This window comes from Panicum hallii, chromosome 9, assembly GCF_002211085.1.
Source record: "Panicum hallii strain FIL2 chromosome 9, PHallii_v3.1, whole genome shotgun sequence".
Lineage (NCBI taxonomy): Eukaryota > Viridiplantae > Streptophyta > Magnoliopsida > Poales > Poaceae > Panicum > Panicum hallii.
Window position 1 is genome coordinate 66,917,831 of NC_038050.1, and position 24,430 is coordinate 66,942,260.

General features: G+C 48.8%; 3 protein-coding genes across 3 annotated transcripts; all 3 read left to right on the forward strand.

The window, feature by feature from the left end:
• Nucleotides 1-7,230: 7,230 nt before the first annotated feature.
• LOC112873657 (26S proteasome non-ATPase regulatory subunit 4 homolog) lies at nt 7,231-11,919 on the forward strand. Its single transcript, XM_025936671.1, has 11 exons — nt 7,231-7,390; nt 7,479-7,592; nt 7,732-7,837; nt 8,015-8,129; nt 8,213-8,422; nt 8,505-8,814; nt 10,020-10,143; nt 10,851-10,948; nt 11,043-11,111; nt 11,301-11,380; nt 11,729-11,919. The coding sequence occupies exons 1-10, from the start codon at nt 7,379-7,381 to the stop codon at nt 11,355-11,357; spliced, it is 1,215 nt and encodes a 404-aa protein (XP_025792456.1). The 5' UTR covers nt 7,231-7,378; the 3' UTR covers nt 11,358-11,380; nt 11,729-11,919.
• A 3,581-nt stretch (nt 11,920-15,500) lies between these two features.
• Nucleotides 15,501-18,149, forward strand: LOC112873663 (actin-depolymerizing factor 5). The gene is made up of 3 exons (XM_025936678.1): nt 15,501-15,670; nt 15,770-16,029; nt 17,580-18,149. Exons 1-3 carry the CDS (start codon nt 15,503-15,505, stop codon nt 17,728-17,730), a joined length of 579 nt encoding a protein of 192 aa, XP_025792463.1. The 5' UTR covers nt 15,501-15,502; the 3' UTR covers nt 17,731-18,149.
• Nucleotides 18,150-19,583: 1,434 nt separating this feature from the next.
• LOC112873647 (subtilisin-like protease SBT1.6) lies at nt 19,584-22,813 on the forward strand. Its single transcript, XM_025936660.1, has one exon. It carries the CDS (start codon nt 20,016-20,018, stop codon nt 22,365-22,367), a length of 2,352 nt encoding a protein of 783 aa, XP_025792445.1. The 5' UTR covers nt 19,584-20,015; the 3' UTR covers nt 22,368-22,813.
• The last annotated feature ends 1,617 nt before the right edge of the window (nt 22,814-24,430 follow it).

Sequence of the window (24,430 nt, forward strand, 5' to 3'; positions counted from 1 at the left end):
TGTACATGATAAATTCGTGGAGGACGTTTAAATGAATATGGGACAATGATACTGTTCTTCCTTGCATGGTGGCATGGTGCCGCAAACAGGAAGCAAACGAATTGTTTCTTTGTCCTCTCGAGCCGTGCATGCATGATCACCCCACTTGCCGTCGAAAAGTACTCATCACCATGCCTATCCAGGAGCAATACAGAGGCCTCAGGGGTCCGGTTCTTTAATTGGACGGTTGCAATGGAAATTCCCAACAAAATCGCTTATGGATTGAGAATGTAATAATCCATGTTTCATGCAAAGGTGAACTCGAAATGATTTATATTTTGTTATGTTTACACGATTGTTTTTGTGAAATTTTGACTTTTGCATGAATATAGACGATCACATTCTCTATCCATCCATAATTTTGTTGGAATTTTTGTATACCTTCTACATTTGCAAATGGGAATGCATGGTCACCCAATATGGCGGGAGTACTAGAGATGCCATTTGTTTTTACATATGATTTGACCAATTTTTTTATAGAGTTTTGACAAATCCCTAAGATCCCGTTTGGATCCCTTCATTTTAAGAAATTGGAATTTACTTAATAGAGTAGACTATTTGTCTTGAAATATGACATTCCACAACTTTCCAAAGTATATATATAAACTTATTTTAAATTTATGGGAGTGGGCAATAGAAACTGATTCTATACATCCTTCTCTACTACTAAAAAGAGATTAAGGGTGATATTTTTTTCGTTTGTCTACCGCCTGGTGCGACCTACGTCGCTTCCCACATCATCCAGACTCGGGCAAATCTCGAGCGTCCGTTTGAATTTGCACTGCACCCCTGCCCCTCCCATCGCTAAAGCCTCCCCCTCGCTCCCCCTCAGGCCGCTGCAGCCCGTGACGCCCAGCCGGCGCTCGCCCCATATCGTCGAGCCCTCGCGCCTACTCGCCGTCCCCTCGCAGTCCCTTGCCCTCGCCCTCACCCAGACCCTAGCCCCAGCTCTACACCAACCCAACCCTAGCGTCCCCCCCCCCACCCATGCTCTGCGGTGCAGGGGCCACCGCCGCATCCCTAAGCCCTCTCCCACGCTCAGCTGGGCTAAGAAGCGTACATAAATTATTGTACAATTTGATTTCCTCCACTTGTCGATCAAAAATACTTCTTCAATTGGCAGAAGAAATTTCATCTTCATCCACGTGAAGGATCGTCATCTCCTTCAAAACATTTGGGAATGGCGTCTAGCTGCATCTAGGTTACGTACTTTATCTGCTCTCTATGTCAAAGTCAATCAGATAGCAGGTAAAAAATTATCACTCCATATTATTATTTTCAAAGATGGTACAATATACTTGCATTAAATTATTTTATTTTCCTTACATGTTAGATGAAGTTACTACTACTGACTATAGCCAGATTGTGTTCTCTACGTATTGCTCTGAAACGTACGTGTTTGAAGGTAAAAAGTTGATATTTTTGAAAAATCAATATAGTTGGTCTACTTCGTTTTGCACTCACATCCATTATGTCAACTGTAGGTTTACGCAGCCGGCTACGCATTCAATGCCATGAAATACGGCAACTTGCACGTGAGGTCTTGATGGAGAGAATGGACATGTCATAACTGTGGCAGAACCAACCTGAATTATACCGGCTCAAGTACGTGAGTCCTCTCTGGAGGGCTACCTCGTGCTTCAAACGGTATAATCCTATTGGCCTATCGGGTAACGTCCCGATAAACCACCGAACGCAGGATCCAACAAGGTACCTCACACAAAGGTGAGTCCAGAGATATAAATGCCATTACATTTTACATCACAGGCAGATATATTACAAAAGTACACAAAGCATCATCAGTTCCCAGTGAAGGGAGATTATTACAAAACGAGTTTTAGTTTTAAGACAAAGCAGCGGAGTTTAAAAGCGTAAATATTGTACATGTCGTTATTACAGATATCATGCTAGCCCTACCATGATCTCACTCGGCAGAATCTGTGTTGGCCGGGGACGGATCCCACTCCACGGACCAACCATCAGGCAAAGGGTAGGGCCACGGTGTAATGAATGCTGGCTCATCAGGGGGATTACCTGAAGTAGATCAACAAAAGCAAGACCGAGTATACTAATACTCAGCAAGACTTACCCGGTTATAGTATACTTAGCCATGTATCTAGACTTATGCAGGCTTTTCAGATTTTGGGTAGGGTTTTCAGCTGAAAAGCAACAAAGAGTAGATTCTTAATTTCAACTTTTAGTTTTCAGGTTCTAGTTGATCAACTATTCTAGCTAAGTACCTATAACTACTCAAATATGGTAGAATCTTTAATCAAACATCATCTTTGATAATCACATAGTTGCTCTTGTTACTCTATGTGGTAAAGGGATCAATCAGTCTCAACCATCGTGAGAAGCGGACGATTCTGAATCAAATTCAACCTTGCAAGGGTAAACCTAACACACACGCTTGGAACACCAAAGGGTCGTTCCGAAGCAACCGTTTACCTTTCATTCCGACTCGTGGATCAGATCCACAACAAGCGACTGCAGGACCATACGCATTTCCAAAGTGCAGGACGTACATCTGTAGCGCGACTACAAAACCCGTACTCCTGGTTGCCTAGCAACACGTATTCCTACACGTCGAACCAAGTAACCAAAAGAAGCAAATACATGTGGTGGGGGGTATGTCCACTCCTCGGGCCGATTGGCTACTAGGCTTACCGCTTACCATATTTCACGGCATGTGGCTAGTACTTTCAAACGCTTAACCACCGCTACCACACACTGCGGCCTTATCCAGTTCAACAACACAGACGGGGTATCATCTCAAACATGATACTCCACAAAATTCCCGTCCGTCATCCTTATAGTGAATACAGGAAAGTAAACATTACAATCCCTATATCGCGCGAGTGACAGGAAATCACCCGACTTCTACCGGTCCTATAAGCAGAGCAGCTATTCGGACTCAAATTCTAGTATTCAATACATCGGTTCCTGGAATTATGCAACTAAGGTTTCCAAATAATCCCTAAGAACTTAATGCATAAAGATATATATATAAATAGTATAGTTTGCAGTATAAATAAAGTAGGGGTTATGTCCGGGGCTTGCCTTCGCTGGTGGGGCTGGGGTCAGTCAAGTTAATATCTTCCGAACCTTGGTTCGTGGCTTCAGAGAATTCTGCGACGAGGTTCCCGGGGTCTTCAGAACAAACTCCTTCTGGTTCTGGGATTAGCTGGTAATCTCCGTCGGCGAGAGTGGTCGAGTCTACATGACGTGCAAAAATATAAATTATGGAAGGGTCAGTCAAGTTAATATCTTCCGAACCTTGGTTCGTGGCTTCAGAGAATTCTGCGACGAGGTTCCCGGGGTCTTCAGAACAAACTCCTTCTGGTTCTGGGATTAGCTGGTAATCTCCGTCGGCGAGAGTGGTCGAGTCTACATGACGTGCAAAAGTATAAATTATGGAATGCATATACTTTTAATTTAATTCACAATAAAGTTGCAATCCAAATGAAAGAATATTTCATTCCGACAAATAACCTAACTACTCTGCACTGGGCAGTCATTTATTGAGTATTACTTGTTTTATCTAAACCCATTAAACATCAGGGTTGATTACACTAATTATCTAACTAGTGGCATAGGATAACAGGTTGGGGTGTGTTTCTAATAATTATATTAAATAACTTTAGTTATTTGTTATATTAATTATTTATATGAAACTTTATGTTACTATTACATTATGGACTAATTAAACTATGTCCAATTTGTTTGACACCAAATCTTTGGTTGGAAATCTAATAACAGGTTATACTATTAAACAACAGTATCCTAAAATATTTTCAGAATATTTAGTGCAATAAATAAATCACAACAGTTAACTTAAGTAAACTGCATAGATAACTTGAATGAATTTTACAGAGCAAGATACTTTAAAACAGAAGCTACAAAAATTACTGAGCATAGATTGATATTAGATACATTTACTGCAGTTTTATTGGAAATTTTATTCTAAAAGGAACTAAGCCACAAAATTAAATAAGATCAAAATTGAGATTTCAAGATGCAATTATAACTGGAGTTTTACACTGAAACTAGGGTTCAAAATTTAAGGACATCATGAACTACTCAAGATTGGTATTCCAGAAAAGTTTTATAATTTTTCATGCATAATAATTATTATTTATGAATTACCTTTGAATTTAAGCTTGAAATTTATAACTCAAGTTATATTAGGTTTCTAATCCTCAAATTTTTATGATGGATCATACTTATAAAGATCAAGTTATGTTAGAAATTTCATCCCTAAATATGCAAAGATGCTTTTGAAATTAATTTGTGAAGCTTTCATGAACATATAACAAAGGTAGCAAAATGTTCTAACTAGAGGGTTGATCTAAGCCTCAAAAACTTACACAAAGTTCTTACACCACATGCAACACATGCTCCAAAGACCAACAGCAGCAAGGCTATAGATCATAAGATTCAATTAAAGCATCCTTTTACTTGTATTTAAAATACAGAACAAACTATGCACTTTCATAGCATGGTTATGAAATAAAAGTTGTAGAATTCATCACAAGGATTCTAACCCAATAAGTTTGGTATTTTTCTGATGTTTCTACTATTTTCTATGCATTTTTAAAGTTCACAGCAGGAAATAAGAAAAACTCAAACAAGCTTTACAGAATAGTCCCTAGATTTAGCATAAAACCCCCTGAAATTTCCTTGTCTTCTCCAATGGAGCCCCTGGCCGTGGTCAGAGAGGAGAGGCGGCATTTGACCGGCCAAATCCGGTGAGTTCGGGTCACGGTGGTGAGGGAAGAGAGGGGGATTAGCTAGAGGAGGTCGGGGGCTACCTTGGGAGGTGCTTGATTGGGCTTCTAGGGTTTTGTAGCGGTCTACCCGTGTGGAGCCGACAGCCGGCGGCGGGAACGACCTCGATGGCGGCGCTCCGGGCAAGCTGGGCGGCGAGGGCCGGGTCTAGTAGCTTCAGGGAACCAAGGGAGAGCTTCTAGTAGGGTTGGTTTGGGCGGAGGAGGGCTGTAGGGATGGGTCCACGGCGGCGTCGAGCTCGCCGGGGTTACAGGAGAAATGGCGACGGCGTTCCGGGGTCCAGGGGCGAGGAAATGGCGAGCTAATGGCAGGAATGAGTCGAGGGGATTCTAGCGGTACTGATGCGCCCACAAGATAGAGCTCGGGGGCTTCAATGCTTCCTCCACGCGGCGGGGCGGCGAACAGAGGGAGGCCGGCGTTCAGGCGGTGCTGGCAGTGCCAGAACGTCGTGGCATTCGGTAGGAAGGCCAGCACAGGGGATTAGGAGCGGCTGCAGGACTGTGGAGCGACGCGTGGAAGAAAACTCAGCAGGAGGTGGCGCTCGGGGTGTTGTGCCGGCGGTGAGCGGCAGGGGCAGAAGCAGAGCAGAGGGGAAGCGAGGATGACAGAGGAAGAAGAAGCAGGCAGGAGTTAGAAGGACCCATTTGCAAATTGAAAAACTTCCAGGGACTCCTCTGTAAAGAAAGATTTTCCATTGATACAAAATCCTAGTGAGAAAAATATCTAAAGCAAAGTTGTAGAGAACTTCAAACCCTACAATAATGCTTTAGGGTTCAAGCTCAAAATCTCAAAGGATACAGTTTTATTTTAAACTTTTGAACACAACTCAAATTATAAACTTTTTGTTATAATACAACCAAATGCTTTAATGTTTAGGGTCTTTTTGCAAGATTGCCTGCAGTGTAATCATGACTAGCCTTTTTACACTTTAGCCCTTAAGTAAAACTGAGTTTTACTTTTATCTTTCAACCATTTTACATGTAAACCCTTATACCTTTGTGTTAATTACACATAGGTCCTTAGTTTTCAACAAAAGTCTATTTTTCTTAGGTTTTACTTAACTTTTGCACTTTTCTTCTCTATAATCATTTAGGTTTACCACTTAAGAGTACTTTTACCCAATTACACTCAAGTACTTATATAATTCATGAATTACAAATATACCCCTAGCTCTCTTTACAACTTATACACACCATAGCATGCATACATATATCACACTATTACCTAGTATCTATATCTCTAATTACCTGAATGTTACAATAACGCACGCACAAGATTTATCTAGCTCAATGTTATCGTCTAATTTTTGGATTGTTAGTTATATTTGGTTTGTAATAATCGGTTGATGATTAAATAATTTCGTGATCACTATCTTCCGTATTTTTTAATAAAAATTGCTTGTACGTTGGGTGAATCAGTATCCAAGCTGTTCGGTATAGCACAACGGTTTGGTCCAAGACACAAATTGATATGTTGGCACACGAGGCAAATACATACTCGAAAACTACTTTCTGCTGACGTCAGACACTATCTTAGGCGAATCACAGAAAAAGATATAAAATAGGTTGCGTTAATCACGGATCCGTGTCTAAGTTTTTTGTTAATTATCTCCTTTTATGATATAATTTGAATGAACTATTTGTGGTATATTTTATATAATGTGGTTATATAATTTTTAATATTTTGGGATATCCTTTTGTGCTGCAGTAGATTATTTTCCTCCCGTAGCAACGCACGGGCATGAATCTAGTCATGTTATATTTCTAGTGTACAACTTATATCACACTCTTCGACTCGCTTTCCTATAGCAGAAGTGCAGTAAATAAGTATCTCTGCTATATGGTCAACAATAATATACAAATATATTCCACATACAAACTTAATTAATTTATGTCTAAATTATGATTATTAGAATGGAATTTAATTCTAAGGATCCAAACAGGGTCTAAACCTTTTCTTAGACTTTGCTTTGTCTTATTGAATTCATGGTTAGAATACAACATGCCAAACATGAAGGCATCCGATTCAAATAAATTTTAAAGATAGTGTATATCAAATATGAAAAAGGAGAATATTTACATCATACTCGATCTAGAATTTGGAATAAATGTCCATGTACCTATGTGTATGATGCTCGATCTACGGAAGACCACCAAGATATAGCACACATATTATTTTCACATGTCGAGTTTGATAGAAAACAATATCTTTGCTATGTTTTATAAATGTGTTGTGATAAAATGTATTTTATAAATTATTATTTTGAATAAAAAGTCATTTGTGAACTGTGATCAGAGGATAGTTTTTCATTGCTGGTTCATCTCGAAGACCCGAACAACCAAATCCGCGATCCGACGGCCAGTACACCGCTACCGCATACCAGTCGGGCTCGGCTAGTGTTGGGTTCGGAGTCGGGCCCGTCTGCATCCGTAGCCTCGGGTTCCAAATAAGGACGCAGGCACCCGAGGCTTCTCCTCGTTTCTATCTTGCTCCGCAAACCAGCCCAAACCCTCCCGTCAGTGCGGCGGCGACACCCCCCAGCGGCGACGCCATGGTGCTCGAGGTATGCCGTGCGCCCGGCCGCCGTTTCTCTCTTGGCGAACTCCGATCTTGAACTAATCTCCTCCCCTGGGCTTGGTTTTCCCCTGAAGGCGACTATGATCTGCATAGACAACTCGGAGTGGATGCGGAACGGCGACTACGCGCCGTCGCGGTTCCAGGCGCAGGCTGATGCGGTCAACCTCATCTGCGGCGCCAAGACTCAGGTACCAACCGCCACGCCACGCCCCTTCCCCCCGTCTCGCCCCGTCCTCCGATCCGATCGATCGGATTTTCGCAGTTTCGTGTGGGTTAGGGTTTCTGGGATTCTGGATCTGATTCCTTCTCTGTGTTGGGTGGGTGCAGTCGAACCCGGAGAACACGGTAGGCGTCATGACGATGGCCGGCAAGGGCGTCCGCGTGCTTGTCACTCCCACCAGTGACCTCGGGAAGATCCTCGCCTGTATGCACGGTAAGCTCACATCGATCCGAAAACCTGCTTTATTACTGTGTCTTTTCGTGGTACCAAAGGAGAATTGTGCGAATTAGTTTAGGGATTCAGTGTAACTGCTTAATCTGTCCCATAATTTCTTAATCATGGTACTTGTAGTTTTGTGACAAATTGATTCCCAACAATGTACTGGTGTAGGGTTGGAAGTTGGTGCTGAGGCAAACTTGGCTGCGGCCATCCAGGTTGCTCAGCTGGCGCTAAAGCATCGCCAGAACAAGAGGCAGCAGCAGAGGATCATAGCTTTTATTGGAAGGTATTCGGAGATGGCATAACTTGTACAACAATTATTATTATTTTGTTTGAATTGTGCTTAATGTTATTTGTCGTATCTATCAGTCCTGTGAAATACGACAAAAAAGTTTTGGAGACGATTGGAAAGAAGCTGAAAAAGAACAATGTTGCTCTTGACATTGTTGACTTTGGTGAATCTGATGATGAAAAGCCTGAGAAACTGGAAGCGTTGATTGCTGCTGTCAACAGCAGTGATAGCAGTCACATTGTTCATGTTCCTCCTGGTGAAAATGCCCTCTCTGATGTCCTTTTAAGGTAATTGTGTGCCATGTTACTGGGATCTTTGTTTTCCGATGCTGCATATCTGTTGATGACCTTATTTTTCTATCTTTCCCAGCACTCCTATATTTACAGGGGAAGAAGGTGGAAGCGGTTTCGCTGCTTCAGCAGCAGCTGCTGCAGCTACTGGAGCATCTGGATTTGAATTTGGTGTGGACCCAAATGTAGATCCAGAATTGGCACTTGCCCTGCGGTTATCTATGGAAGAAGAGCGAGCAAGGCAAGAGGCTATTGCGAAAAAGGCTGCTGAGGATACTTCAAATACTGAAAACAAGGACCATGCCTCAAGCTCAAACAGCGATTCTGTTATGGCTGAAGCAGAACCTGCCTCAAATGCTGCTGCTGATGACAAAAAGGAACAGCCAAAGGTATTATCACTAACAATGACCTGACCCACGCTCTAAATGTTTGTGCAATTTTCGAAAAGGTTTATTTCATGTTTCAAGTTTTGATTGTTCTATGTACTGTCATGAGCACTTTTCTGTGAATTTTGAAATCGATAACGCATTTGCTTCCATGTGCTCTAGAGTCTAGATTACATTTAAAACTTAGTTGATGATCCACCAGTGATTATTTGCGAAGGCTCACCCAGTAGCAGCGCAGGTTCAAACCTTATAGGCAGCCCTTTATATGCTACTGATGCATTAATTAACAATGAATTATCTTGATACTTGCGCCCTCCTTTTTTTTTCTTGATTGACAACTATGCGGCAATCAGTTTTTGTTCTTGTTGAACAAAGAAAAATATGGAAAATACTGGGTTGATTAACACACTAATTCTACCGGCTCAAAAGATCTGAAAGCTGCTACCGACTCTTTGCCGGTGGACGCGGATCAATGCTCGCTGTTTGGCGATCGGTTGATTCCCAAAAAGCGAGCCCCGGCCCGGGTCAGCATAGAATTGGGGGTGGGGGGGGGGGGGGACGGCCCTAATGTTGTGTTGGCCGGGTTGCGGGCGGATAAAAGCGGACGTGGGGACTCGGGTCGGGGCACAGCGTAACTAAGAGAGCCATTCCATTTAGTGCGAGACAGAATGGGCGGGCACAAGCGGTCTGGTGTCCGAGCCGATTGGTCAGACGACGACTACTGCACATATTATATTAGCCGCCGGAGGTGCATCTTTTCTCGACTTCTATAGATATACCTACTTGGGCAGATATTTGTTAAGTTTTGGGGGCTCTGCATATGAATTCTGACTTGCAACTTGCTTCTGAGCAAATAAATTGAGCCACTGCTTTTTGATCGATTGATCACTAAAATCAGTTGTCAGTAACCATCACTATGGTACTTTTTTGTTGATGATTCTGCCACAATTTATCTGCCTTGCTTTAACTTTCTTTCCTGTCACAATTTTTGCTTAATTTGTACAATCTGTTTGACTACTTTGAGTATAGTCAGTATAGCTTGTCCTCTGTACCATTGTTTGATAGCAAAGGTCGTAAGTGTCAAGGACCTTTTTCAAATAAAATGCCTGACTCTGTAACTTCCTTTTCTATTGTTTGGATATTTATTTATAAAGGTAGTTAATTTTGTCCATATGGACATCAGGTGGCTAACATAATTGTGATCGCAGGATGATGATGATCTACTACAACAGGCACTTGCAATGTCGATGGAGGGTGGTGCTTCAGGATCTGCAGCTGTGGCTGATGCTGCTATGGCAGAAGCTGGTGCAGTTGACCCTGATTTGGCACTGGGTGTGTGTTTCTCTACTTTCTCATATTGTTTGCAGTCTCTACAAGACTACAGGGCTAGTTAATATGGTATCTATTCAATCAATTCATTTTGGTAGTGGAAAATTACTACTTGCTCTAGTGTTCACATAAAAACTTCTGTTTATGCCTTTTGCTCTAGTAGGAAACATATAAACAACCAATCTTGAGTAGCTATTTGTCTTAGCATTAATTTAAACATTTTTGTTGTGGGTAGTGTTGACTAGTGGTCAGCAAAAATGACCAAGCTGGAAAAGCGACCATCTGGCCGATTTGGTGATATGTTTCCTGTCCCCGCATGTCATCTTCATAATAGATGTTTTCCCCCTCAGCATCTGCCTCTTTTTATGGAACCAATCTATTTTTCCCTTTGTTGGTTCATTTCATAACTATCCTTTTAAAGTTTTAATGTGCACCCTGCCTACCTAATCGCTCCTAATACCAATCCTGTTAAAACAATAAATTCATTAAGGAAACCTGTACTTTGCAATATGTTAGCTCTCAGGTTATACTTTAGCAAATCTTGTATCATTCAACGCCATATCTTCAAATAACTCGACACATAACTTATTGATTTTTCTCTGTTTCACTACCTTGTTTGATACCTATTATTAGACAACCATTTTTCTTCTATTGTCCACATGTTCTAATGTTCCCATGTTCTGATGTGTATTCTGATTGTTTATATGCAGCTCTTCAAATGTCTGTCCAGGATGCTAACATGTCCAGTGACTCTGATATGAGTAAGGTGTTTGAAGACAGATCATTTGTTACATCTATCCTTAACTCGGTACGTATTCTTTTGAACCACTAATAATATACAGATACAACTTTAGTTTCATTTCAGTCACTTATTATCGGTCCTTTTTTGTGTAAAATAACAGCTTCCTGGTGTTGATCCCAACGATCCATCTGTTAAAGATTTGCTGGCATCATTGCACGGCCAGGGAGAGGTATGTTCTCATATGTTTTCCTTTCACTAGAAGGTCTGCCAGTACAGTGATGCTACCATGTTCCCTCTTTAAATAATTGAATCTTATATGAGATCATGTAATGTAAGGAATCATGGCTAGGTTGTTCTCTTGGGAAAATGTATGTGCGAAGCTGATGATTTCTTTTTTGATTTTTTTTTTGGGCAACAGGAGAAGAAGGAAGAAGACAAGGACAAGTCAGACAAACCAGAAGATGGGAAGAACTAATGTAGCCATGCTCTTGCTTCCATGTAAGAGTTCATAATATCCATCGTTGAAAATTGAAATGCATATTCAGCATAGCTTGTTCAGCTCTTATCACATATTTATCATGTTAATGTTAAGATGATGTTAAATAAGAGCTGGTGGGGTTTTAGATGTACTTTGATTGGATGTTAGGCAATCCAATATTCATTCTTGGTCACTGTTCAGTGCCACATTTTCCTTGGTAGTCTGCTATCTCAGGCGAGGAGAGGCACAAAATATACAGTCATCATTGCCTTGTTTAGTGATAGTGCGACCTCTGATTATGCATACCTTCTGTTCTGGCTCCTTTCTTCTGTATGCAGAGAATTTAACATGTCTTTCTGACTTTGCAGGCGCACAAAGCAATTGAAGATTTGTCTGCATTAGCTGCGTTTGCCCTGTTGGTCATGGAGTTTCCTTATCCTCATGAACTGTGCTTTGGCCATTACTTAGTGCCGAGGAAATTTGTATTATGACTGCTACTGACTTGTTCCGTATATGTTTAAATGATTCCTTATTTCAAGCTCTGTTCACCTTGTGTTTATTCTTACGCGCTAAACCGGCAATTTGGCCTCGTGTGTAAGCTGTTCGAGATCTGGTTGGTTGGAAGAAATGACTGGGTAGGCGTATCTGTTGTTTGTGCGTTAGTACTTTGCTTGCACGTACAGTGATACCCCCACTGGCATTTCTATGCTGATGCTACATGCCTAGGCGGCAGTTCTGAGTCCAGAGTAGTAGTAGGTAGGCTAAATTGACGACCGTGTGTTTTGGTTTGCATGTTTCGTCTCACCAATTGATTGGACTGTATCCTATTGTGGCGGCTGAGTGGATGGTTACCCCAACTATCCGGACACGTAAATAAATATGCACACCTATTCCTCGCTAGGAGAGGATAGGTTTTGGGTTGCCCTCAGCGAACTGATAGGCGGAGGTTGAAGATAGAATAGGATCTCGCCGATCCCGGCCCAACATACTGCTTGGCCAGTTGGCCCCTGCGCTGCGGATTGCGGCTGCTGATCTTCCCGCGGTGAAGATTAGTGCTTGGAAACTGGGAGCTGCCCTCCGACTCCGATGTACATCACGTCGCTATCAACCATACCGGCCACGCACCTGCCTCTTGTACGCCATTGGCAGCGCGCATTTCTTGCCTGCCCGTGCCCCGGCCATCCTAATTCCTAAACGTTCTTTGATTCCCTTTGGATCAGCGCCCCGACGTTCGCTGGAGTCCTTCCACTGCCAATCAAGCCGGTGCGCGGTGCCCCTCCTTTGGGCAGCAGACGGGTACGCCACTGACGGGGAGGCTTGTCGCGTAACCCTTGTCAGGATAGCCTCCTCCCCCACAACGCGGATCCACGCGACGATGTGCTGTGCCTGTCAGGCCCTCCTCTTCCATCGCTTTCTGCTGGTGCCGATCCACTGGCGCCCTCATCGATCGGCGTCGGCTCGCGCGTGCAGTGCAGACGACTAGACGAGCGTGTGCGTGGCGTGTCGCCCCCATGAAGCCGGGCCTTTTCTAATCCTCTGCCGCAGCACCGAGAACAGGTCGCTAGGTCGGGATCAGCTGTCGTGTTTGGCGGGGTTTCGTCGTCGGCAAACGTCGTGCGCGTCTGGTGATCTGATCGCCCGTGCACTGCTGTCCATGGGATGAATTCTTCAGAGATAGTGGGACACTACGTTCTTGTTGACGTGCCTTTGCTCGGATGTCCGCGTCGTCGTTCCGTCCATGAGGGGCCCACCCACCCTGCAGGCCTGCAGCTCTTGATCCGTTGAAGGGACGCGGCGCTCTGCTTGCGCGCATCGTTACCCAATCATTGCCAGGCTGAGGCCATCAATCATTGCCAGGCGAGTTAATGGGGGAGAAGAAATACATCGATTTCAACTTATGAAAGCCGGGCAAAGTTCTGTTTGCAGGTTGGCCTTTGCTTCTATTCCATTTTCCGTCACCAAACAAACCTCTTCCTTTTATTCTCGGAGAATGTTTGGATCATGGAGAGTTTTGCCGTGTACATGCCTGCCTGCGCGCCCAGTGTTTTTCCTTTGTTCTTCTTTCTTTCTACCTTTTCGCATTGCAATTCTGTGTGTGTTCGTTTCCTCCCCTCTAAAGTTTAGACCCGTCACATCAAAGAGAATCTTACTATTTAGAAGTATTAAATAAAATCTGTTTGTAAAACTTTTTGCACAGATGGGTGCTAATTCGCGAAACAAATTTAATGAGCCTAATTAATCCATAATTTGCCACAGTGATGCTACAGTAATCATCCGCTAGTTATGGATTAATATACCTCATTAGATTCGTCTCGCGAATTAGCCCTGGGGTTCTGTAATTAGTTTTGTAATTAGACTTTATTTAATACTTCTAAATGATAAGCTTCTCTTTAACGTGACACCTCTAAACTTTAGAACCTAGGAAACGAACACAGCCCCCGTACATCAACATGGATGCTGGAGGGCTGTCTAGTAGTAGCATAGAGCCGAGGGGTTCATGATTCATCACCAACTGTTTATTACCGCACAGCCTCACTCTCGAGCACGTCTACGGGCTACAAAAGATGATCACTCGGGGGCACGGCTCTAGTCGTAGGCAATTCATGCTATTCTCCCTGGCTCCATCATGCGCTAGCTGGGCCTGACTAATGACTCCTCTCGTGCTTATCTTGAGAGGAATGAAGAAAATCCATATTCCCCCGTCAATCTCCGGACGCTAAACCAAATTTCCATGGGTCCTACTAAGTTGCTGCGCAGTCTAGTCGCCCATGATCCTCTGTTTTCTTCATACCAACAGCGTGTTGCAATTTGCAACATCCAATAAAGCTCTTCAAGACTTCAATGACCCGGTCAGTGGTCACGTACTCAAGCCCGTTTGCCCTTTGGCTTGTGACTTGTGCCCTTCTCGCTGCATTGCATAACAAGCAAGCAAGCATCATTCTTTTTTTCAAAAAAAAACAAGCAAGCATCATCGCACTCATCATCCTCATCAAAGCTTGTGAAGAAAACGGACGCCACGTTGAAATTCAGCAGCGCGCAGGAAACAAAAGAGACGGCCTGCCACTCTGCCTGCCTGCCCGCCCGCAGCCCTCAAACCCTCTCCGCACGCGCGGGCGGGTCTCCTCGTCACACCAAGAAATCCACGCGCACGCAAAGAGGGAAAAAAAAGAGAGCCCGAAATCCCCATCTGCTCCCCACTGTGCTGCCTGCCGCGAGACGGCGAGAGCCTGTTGTACCTGTGCTGCCTACCTGCCCGCCCCACCGACACGCTCGTGAAAACTAACGCGCGGCGGAGACCGTTACAGGCGAGGGGTGGGGGAAAGGGTGGAAAGCGCCACGGCCCTGCCCCACGCCGGCGCCCACCGCCGCGGCGTGGACGCACGGCTCTTTCTCTTCTTTTCGCGAGTGGCCTGGTGCCGGTGCCGGTGCGCTCGGCTCCGATTGGCGAGCGGCGAGGGCGGGCAGGGCATCCTCTCCCTCCCTTGCCTTGCAAGCGAAGGATGGATCGCAATGGAATGGAACGGGGCACGGCGCGGCTCATGGGTCATGACGAGCCTCGGCGAGGCGTGGCGAGGGCTAGTCCACGGCTGTGCCCCACGGCCGTCGAGGCCGGTGACCGGCGCGAATCTATGGGGGGATCGTGTTGCCGCTTGCATGGTCGCGGTGGTGATGATGGTGACGCAATGTGCGTTGCCTAAGCGGACAGAAAATTTGGATCTACCCAGTTCCAAATTCTCTTGGATAGTATACATCTTCAGAAATCCTTTTTTTCCTTGACCGCTACAAAACTCTGATATTCTAGGCCATCCATTTTTTCCGTAAAAAAAGTAATCCATTTTCCCTCTTGATAAAATATGTGCTCAGCCACGGACGTGAAAAAAGATCATCCATTTTTCACAGCATACATGTTCCAAACTCCAAATGTAATGAAGGTCACAAAACTTGTTAAAAGTTACTGTAATCTTTTACCGGAACTTTATTCGTGGCTCACATGTAAGCAAACAGAGCACAAGGAAAGCATGTGGGGGCAAGTAGTATGCGCCCATTGCATTATTGCCACTTTTTTTTTTAATTTTAGGGAGGAGAGAAGGGAATTTTGGTTCCTTGCCACTCTTTTTATAAAGTCGACCCACCCTCACCTAATGTCAAAAGAACCCGCAGCAGGGGAGAGACTGGTGGAGAGGAAGAGGAGGGTCCTGAAAGGAAGAAAACCAAACGCCCAAACCCAACCCAAGAAGAGAACACCAGCGTTCCCTCGGCGGGGCGTCCATCCGCAACGATCTGCAGCCATGGCGATGGCTTACAAGATGGTAACACCCGGCGTCTCGGTTAGCGGAGCCGCCGCTTCTGCCGTGTCCGAGCAGCCATGGCTGACGACGTCCTCTGTGCTGTGCGTGGGTGGGTTGCAGGCGACGGAGGGGATGAACGTGAAGGAGGAGTGCCAGCGCTGGTTCATGGAGATGAAGTGGAAGAAGGTGCACCGCTTCGTGGTGTACAAGATCGACGAGCGGTCGCGCGCCGTGCTGGTGGACAAGGTGGGCGGCCCCGGCGAGGGGTACGAGGAGCTCGTCGCCGCGCTGCCCGGCGACGACTGCCGCTACGCCGTCTTCGACTTCGACTTCGTCACCGTCGACAACTGCCAGAAGAGCAAGATCTTCTTCATCGCCTGGTAAGTCCTCGCTGCTGCCTGTCTCGATTTTTGTTTCACTCCATCCCTCAACCAATTCTCTGCCATGGCGATCTTGACTGCAGTAATTTAAGGACTTCTCTTAGGAAAGGCAATTATTCTAAACTCGGTAAATTTCGCTGCAGAATCAATTAATTTGACGATCCGGACCATGCCCATTTACTCGTTGCTAATTTGAGCATTCATGTACAGAATACAGTAACCAATTTTGAACCGCAGAATATAGTAATAATCTTTCTACGGTAGTGTTCATAAATCCGACCTGCAGCCAAGCAGCGCCAACTGTCCAAAACTGTATCTGTCAAGTTTTTCTCTGAAAGCATTCATGCGGCTTGGAAGATGGGCAACTGAACCGTAAACTACGGCAGGGAACAAACCAAGTCCGCTTCCGTCACTTGCACCGTTGGAGAAAAAAATCTGGGTTGGTGATCATAACCGTAATAAAAACATGGTAACTGCTGTTGGTACGGTTGAGAACGCAAGTAACGAAATGGCATCCTACCAACTGAAAGGTCAAAACAGTCTCGAAGTCGTTCGGTAAATTGACATAAATTGGCAGAATGCGCCTACACTTCCTAGGAAAGGAAGGGAAGAGTTGCAGCCTAGAACATGTCCTGTCGCTTGTCTGAAGGAAAAAGAAGAGCTGCCATCTTGATCCTTAGGGTTGCAGGAAGGCACCGCACAATTGACTAGAAATCTGCGGATGCAACGACTGTTCAATCAGTGCCGCATCCTTATCTCGCAAAGAAGGAAGAAGGTGCGCCAAGCTTTTGCGCTTTTTCGTTTTTTCCACGGAACAAAAGCTTGCTTGCTGCACTCATCCCCGCTGCCTTTAGCCAGGATCATGACGGGGACCAAACCTTCCTGATAAGCCCCGGCCAGGCCCTCCCTCCCTTTCAGCCTGTCACTACTGTTATGTTGAGCGCTCTGTACACGCATTATTTTTCTCCAAAACCTCCCAGTGTTGTTATTTTATCAGATCTGATCTAGCCTGAATCCACCTGTTGTCTAGATCTGTCAGCCCTGCTGATCCCTCACCCAAAGCACGCATCGCCCACGCCAATAGCCATAGGCAAGACTGTCCATTCCGTCCAGTCTATCAACCTCACGCTCCTCACTACAGTTTAATCTCCTTCCTGTATACTCTATCCGTTCTAAACTATTAGTTATTTTAACTTTTCTATATATATACATAGATATGCACGTACAAAAATCAAAACGACTAATAATTTAAAATAGAGGAAGTATATATTTAATAAATATACATCTTTCCTGGCCTGTCCGCGTCCGGCAACAAGAGAACCAAACACGAGCCGATCAATAAGCTGCACACCTGAATTAGTATTATTTAACCACTGTTAGCAAGTCCACTTGCTCCGGTTTCCACTTGTTAAAGCGCTATGATTCTGCTGGTGACTGCTGCCGTTGGCTGCATCTTTTGATATTTTTTCAGTGGGCGGCGGTGCGTGCGCAGGCCGCAGTGGGTTTGGGCGTTTGGTTTCCTGACGGATTCGTTGCTCTTGTTTGCACAGGTCGCCCGCCGCGTCGAGGATCCGGGCCAAGATCCTGTACGCGACGTCGAAGCAAGGCCTGCGGCGGCTGCTGGACGGGGTCCACTACGAGGTGCAGGCCACCGACCCCTCCGAGATGGGCTTCGACGTCATCAGAGGCCGCGCGCAATGAAGCTGCTCCCGGCCTCCCCTACGTGTGTGTGTGTGTGTGCTTGTGCCCGTCTCCTGTCACTACTACTCACTGCTGCGCGTGCGTGTCTGATCGATCGGCCGGATGCTAATTGGCGTTGGTGTGTGCTCCCGTAGCGTCGATGATGCCATCTGACGAGAGGGTTCGTGTGATCTAGAGTTTTGGTGTGTTTGCTTTGGCTCTTTGGTGTGCTGATGATGTGTAATGGATGGAGTAGACGAAGCTGAGGGAGTGGCAGCGGATTAATGAAACGTCCATCTCCGCGACGTAGAATTCCACTGAACAATGGCTCCTGTACTGTACGATAAGGTGCTTCGGATTTGATTGCTGCGTTGTTCAGGCAGTGCAGATTATTTGCCTCCTTCCTAATACGATCCGAAGCAATGTTGTTGCCTGCTTTAGTGTCAGAGTTTTGTTCAAGTCTCATAAAAGGATCTCTCCAGATTCGAAGTACAGTGAATTCGGACTCCTTTCCCGCTTTCCGCGATGTGATACAGGACAGGAGCAACTCTTCAGATCTGAAGAGAACAGTGAGCACAGATGATCTCAAGGTCGCATTCATGGTACATGGTTCCAAGAGAGGATCAATCACGAGAAGATAGGGTTGTGGCCAGTGCCAAGCGCCGGCGAGATGGGCATGCCAGGAGTTTGTTCCTGTCGGTGCTTACGCCCCACATGGAACTCACGCCGTCGAAGGAGCCGGATGGCCCTAATTCCGTGTCGGCCAGCAAAAAAAAAACACTGCGTAATTGGTGTGTTGTTGATTGCGGCCATAGTCCAGAGGCCCACAAAAGTGCTATAGAGTGGCCCAAAAATTACGTCATTGCACAGTCTCACACAGGCCCTAGACGTTACGCGCGATTGGACTAGCTTAAACATGGGCTCGTAAATATCGGAAGACTAGGGCCAGAGTCCGCCACCTTTCGAACAAGCCCACCCAAGGCCCGGAGGAGGAGGAAAGCGGAACTCGCTCCACGCCTGGGCCTCGGTTCGCACGCGGGTACGCGATGTGCTGCTGTTTGCTCACTATGAAGCCGCACGCACAGTTGTGCAAATAGAGCAAGTGAGCAACCCTGTGCTCCTCCATTACTATTGCTCTGAGTTGAAACCAACATTAACTGCTACTCCTATCTCAAAAAAAAAAAAGCTCTGCTCAAACCGATTCTTCGATTCTTACCCTTCAAGATGATCAAGCCGCTTGGCTACTTCTTAACACTAGTACCAGTCCGCGTTTTTTTTTGTACCCAAAGCAACCGATTTTACGCCACAAATTGGGCGGCTTGTGACCATTTTACTCGCCAGAGAGCAAAGCCAAGGAGCCAATGGAAGCGGTCACCGCTTTCGCAGGGTACCAGGCCTTTGCAAGATGCCACTGAGAAACGAGCGTGGCTAGAGCCCCGAAGACCACTTTACCGCGAAAGCACGCTCCCGTCTCCATCCCCAGCTCTCCGCTCCCCCGATCCGGCTTAGAATCGGTGCCCACATTAATGCGGCGGATCAGCACGGGTGCTTAATCCAAGCTTCGCCTTTGCGCCCGGATCAGTCGAGCTGTGGACGCCAGGTCCAGGTCCGCTCCCGAGTTTCTCGCGGAGCCTCACATGCTTGTCAGTTTCTCCTGGGGCCGGCAGCAACAGGATCTTGTTTGCCGGCAGTGTCACAAAGCGCAAAAGGTGCTAATATGCTTAAACGGAATTGGACACAGATGTTGGAGAAAGATCAGCACAATAAAACTCTTAGTAAAAGATCAGCACAATCACACGAGACTCCCGTGTCACGCCGCTCGTTTATTTGACGTTGATGGCGATGGCCTCAGTGTCACTGGTCAAGTGAGAGCTCAAGTCCCCGGATCCATTGTCTGATCGTCTCTCCGCGCAAGCGTAGGCCGTAGCCTGTCCCCACGGACGCACACGGCAGCTACCACGAGCCCACGGCCATTCCCCAGACCTTTTCGCACCATGACGCCCGTCCTCTCCTCTGACTGAAATCCCAGGGCGGCATTTAACCATGCCACGGACGTTGGGAGCGGGGGCCCAAGGCATTGCTGCCGCTGCTGTACGAAGCCCACGTCGACGGCCACCGCAGCGCCAAAAGGCAAGACCACCCACCCCGAGTCCCAACCGTCCCATCCCACGACCCTGCAATTAACTCCCCGCGCACTACCGCCGCTTCCACCGCTTCTCTCTCGGGACTCGGCATCGCCACGCTCGGTGCCCATCCCTCTCCGGCTCTCCCTCAGTCATTCCCTCACTCACCGAGCTCCCTCACCAATGGCGGCACCTCGCTGCCCGTTCCCCTCCCTCCTCCTCCTCGCGCTGCTGGCGCTGTCGGCGCCGGCGTTGCTGCGAGTGCGAGCCGACGGCGGGGAGGATGCGAGGAAGACGTACATCTTCCGCGTGGACCACCGCGCCAAGCCGTCTGTGTTCCCCACGCACGAGCGCTGGTACGCCTCCGCGGCCTTCGCCTCGTCCCCTGACGCCGCCCCGCTCGAGCCGCTCCACGTCTACGGCACCGTCTTCCATGGCTTCTCCGCGTCCGTGCCGGCGTCCCGCGCCGCGGAGCTGCGGCGCCACCCGGCCGTGCTCGCGGCCTTCGAGGACCGGGCGCGGCCGCTGCACACCACCCGGTCGCCGCAGTTCATGGGCCTGCGCGCGCGGCTCGGGCTCTGGTCCCTCGCGGACTACGGCTCCGACGTCATCGTCGGGGTGCTCGACACGGGCGTCTGGCCCGAGCGCCGCAGCCTGTCGGACCGGAACCTGCCGCCCGTCCCCGCGCGCTGGCGCGGCGGCTGCGACGCGGGCCCCGGGTTCCCGGCTTCGTCCTGCAACAAGAAGCTCGTCGGCGCGCGGTTCTTCTCGCAGGGCCACGCCGCGCACTACGGCGCATCGGCCGTCGCGTCCAACGGGTCCGTGGAGTTCATGTCGCCGCGGGACGCCGACGGGCACGGGACGCACACGGCCACCACCGCCGCGGGCAGCGTCGCGTACGAGGCCAGCATGGAGGGGTACGCGTCCGGGGTCGCCAAGGGCGTCGCGCCCAAGGCCAGGGTGGCCGCGTACAAGGTGTGCTGGAAGGGCGCCGGCTGCATGGACTCCGACATCCTCGCCGGCTTCGACCGCGCCGTGGCCGACGGCGTCGACGTCATCTCCGTTTCGATCGGCGGCGGCAGCGGCGTGACTGCGCCGTTCTACCTCGACCCCATCGCGATCGGCGCGTACGGCGCCGTCTCCCGGGGAGTGTTCGTGGCCACCTCCGCTGGAAACGAGGGGCCAACTTCCATGTCCGTGACCAACGTCGCCCCGTGGCTCGCTACCGTGGGCGCCGGCACCATCGACCGCAATTTTCCAGCCGAAATCGTGCTCGGCGACGGCAGACGCTTGTCAGGTGTGTCACTGTACTCCGGCAAGCCTCTGACCAATTCATCGTTGCCGTTGTACTACCCGGGGAGGACAGGCGGGCTGTCCGCTTCGCTGTGCATGGAGAACTCCATCGACCCTTCACTGGTGAAAGGCAAGATCGTCGTCTGCGACCGCGGCAGCAGCCCGCGCGTGGCCAAGGGAATGGTTGTCAAGGAAGCTGGGGGAGCGGCGATGGTTCTGACCAACGGAGAGGCCAACGGCGAAGGCCTTGTTGGAGATGCACATGTCCTCCCTGCTTGCGCGGTTGGGGAGAAGGAGGGCGACGCGCTCAAAGCCTATGCTGCAAACGCGTCCAACCCAACGGCAACAATTAGCTTTGGTGGCACGGTCGTCGGCGTCAAGCCGGCGCCAGTGGTGGCGTCGTTCTCGGCGCGTGGACCCAACGGACTCGTCCCTGAAATCCTCAAGCCGGACTTCATCGCCCCGGGCGTCAACATCCTCGCGGCGTGGACGGGCGCCACGGGGCCGACCGGCCTGGAAGCTGATACCCGCCGCACGGAGTTCAACATCCTGTCGGGGACGTCCATGGCGTGCCCGCACGCGAGCGGCGCCGCGGCGCTGCTCCGGTCCGCGCACCCCGGATGGTCGCCGGCGGCGATACGGTCAGCGCTGATGACCACGGCTGTCGTGACCGACAACCGCGGCGGGCCCGTGGGCGAGGAGGCCGAGCCCGGGCGCGCCGCAACGCCGTTCGACTACGGCGCGGGGCACATCACGCTGGGCAAGGCGCTCGACCCCGGCCTGGTGTACGACGCCGGGGAGGAGGACTACGTCGCGTTCATGTGCAGCATCGGGTACGAGCCGAACGCGATCGAGGTGGTGACGCACAAGCCCGTGTCGTGCGCCGCGGCGGCGGCCTCGGGCTCCGACCTCAACTACCCGTCCATCTCCGTGGTGCTCCGCGGCGGCAACCAGTCCAGGACGGTGACCCGCACGGCGACCAACGTCGGCGCGCAGGCGTCCGCGACGTACACGGCGCGCGTGCAGATGGCGGCGGGCAGCGGCGTGTCCGTGTCCGTGAAGCCCGAGAGGCTCGTCTTCTCCCCGGGCGCCAGGAAGCAGAGCTTCGCGGTGACGGTGGCCGCGGCGCCGTCCGGCCCGCCCGCCGCGGCGCCCGTGCACGGGTACCTCGCCTGGTCGGACGGCGGCGGCGGGCACGAGGTGCGGAGCCCCGTCGTGGTGACGTGGCTGCAGCCCATGTGAGCACCAGGTGGGGTCGCCGCCACGGCTCGTGAAGCGGGCCCCGGGGCAGCCGATAAGGTGGGAGGCAGCAGGAGTCAAGGCGCAGTGGGCCAGTAACGGTAAAGTCGTGCGGTCGGGACTGGGCCATTAAAGCTGGCTAGCGGGCGGAACTTTAATGGGTGGGGTCCTGCACGCCCGCTCTGCTACAGAAATTGATTAACCGCATGGGGTTACAGTGAGTGACAGTGGTGTGCGAGAGCTTTCGAGTCAGGGTGATTGTTTTTTACCTGCCTGTTCGTTTCCGGAGGCTATAGTACGTGCCTGCCACTGGAGGACAGTGGCAACGGAAAGCAACGGAGAAACAGGACAAAGCTACGAAATACTTGTGCCATTAGCTTGGGTATTTCTATGTGGATTATCTGAAGTACTAGTAATTTTACTGTCTGGTCGCATTCGCTCCCGCTCAACCTAGTCGAAGTTTTGTCTGTTCGTGGAGGATTTTCTTGTCCTCGTTTCTCTGGTCCTGCTGGTTTTGCTGCGTGCTGTCGGGCATTCTCATGCATGGGTGGGTTCGTTGGATGTTCATATACAAAATGGGTGGGCCAGGCTCGGCATTCGGCGCCTTTTGGGTCGTTTTCCACAAGCGCTTTGCCCGGCAGCGGCGACAACGAGGAAAGCCGGGCTTGACGCTTCTCGAGCTGCGCGGGAGGCACTCGAATAAGAAAAACGCCATCATTCTGGGCATCAGGCATTGAGGCCACGTACAAGGGTGCCGATGCTCGAGTGCCGATCTAACGGCTGAAATGGTGCGCATCTATGGGCGGTAACGGTCGTGCTGTCTTGACAGTGACCACCCATGACAGAGCTCTCCACTCAAACCGTGCGGGTTTGGCAAGTCATCAGAGCACTCGATTTTCTTAATCTAAGGTTTTTGCGTTGTCCATTAGGGAATAGGGGTAACAGGCAATCTCACAATACCCTTTTCCCCCTGCTTTGTAAAGATAGCCACTTTCCTCCAGAGTTTTGCAGCGTATGATGAGTGTTCCCTCTTTTCCTGTTCTCCACCTCGCTGGCTCAATCCTTTTGCCCTTTATTTTTAGCAGGAGAAAGTATGGAACCTCGATTTTCTGATAAGATGATGATGGTGAAGAAGACAAAAATTAAGTGTGTTTTCCACGCTAGGGCGGTCAGTGTTCACCCCGAAGCTTGACTAACAACATGTGGCCCGTGGGCGTTAAAGGTGCCTATGGGCTTCGAACTTCTTGGGCTCCATGTTGGAACGTCAGCTGTAAGCGTGCGAAAAAAATATGGGTCGATAGCCACCCGTTTCCAGGAGTATAGCTTTTAATTTTTAATTTTTTAAATTCACTTCAGTTTGGAAAAATTCACTTCGCTTTCAAAAATTATGTCTTGTGACGTTAGATTGGAAATTTGCTAAACTAGAAAATAAAAAAAATCCGCCAGACTTTGCTGGATCACACCTCACCGCTGGCGGGTTCCAGTTGGCCCACGAGTAAATGTCTCGTCGCATGATGATATAGCGGGCTGCTTTCCGCCTGTATAAATAGACGAGACTAGCCAAATGTGGGCCCAATGTACACGTTTGAGGACCGGATCAGCCCACGGATGATTAACGAACTGCGGCCCGCGGCGCCGTGTGGGGGATTTCTATTTATCACGCGCGCGAGCAGGCGCGCACCCATCGCAGATCGCAGAAAGAGTTGCCAGAAAGACCAATCGCAGAAAGAGATTACCGCAGCTCACATGCCTACTCCCAACGTTCCAAAACTAAATGCAACTCTTGCTTCTCGAAAAGCCAAACAATTTTATCAAACTTATATAAAATAGTATTCGGTAAGACTACGAGCAATCCGAGAGGGATGCAGCCAGCCGCGGCCGGCAAGGCCGGAGTAGACGGTGGGCGGCATAAAAAGCCGCCGCCACGGGTCTCGGCGACGTCCTTTTCCCCTTTGCGAACCGGCGCTGTCCGTCACGCACGTACCTCACCTTGTTCGCCTCGCAAGTTGCCGGAGGTGTTGTGGACGTGATGCAATGGTCGGCGCCCCGGCGGGACGCCGATCCGG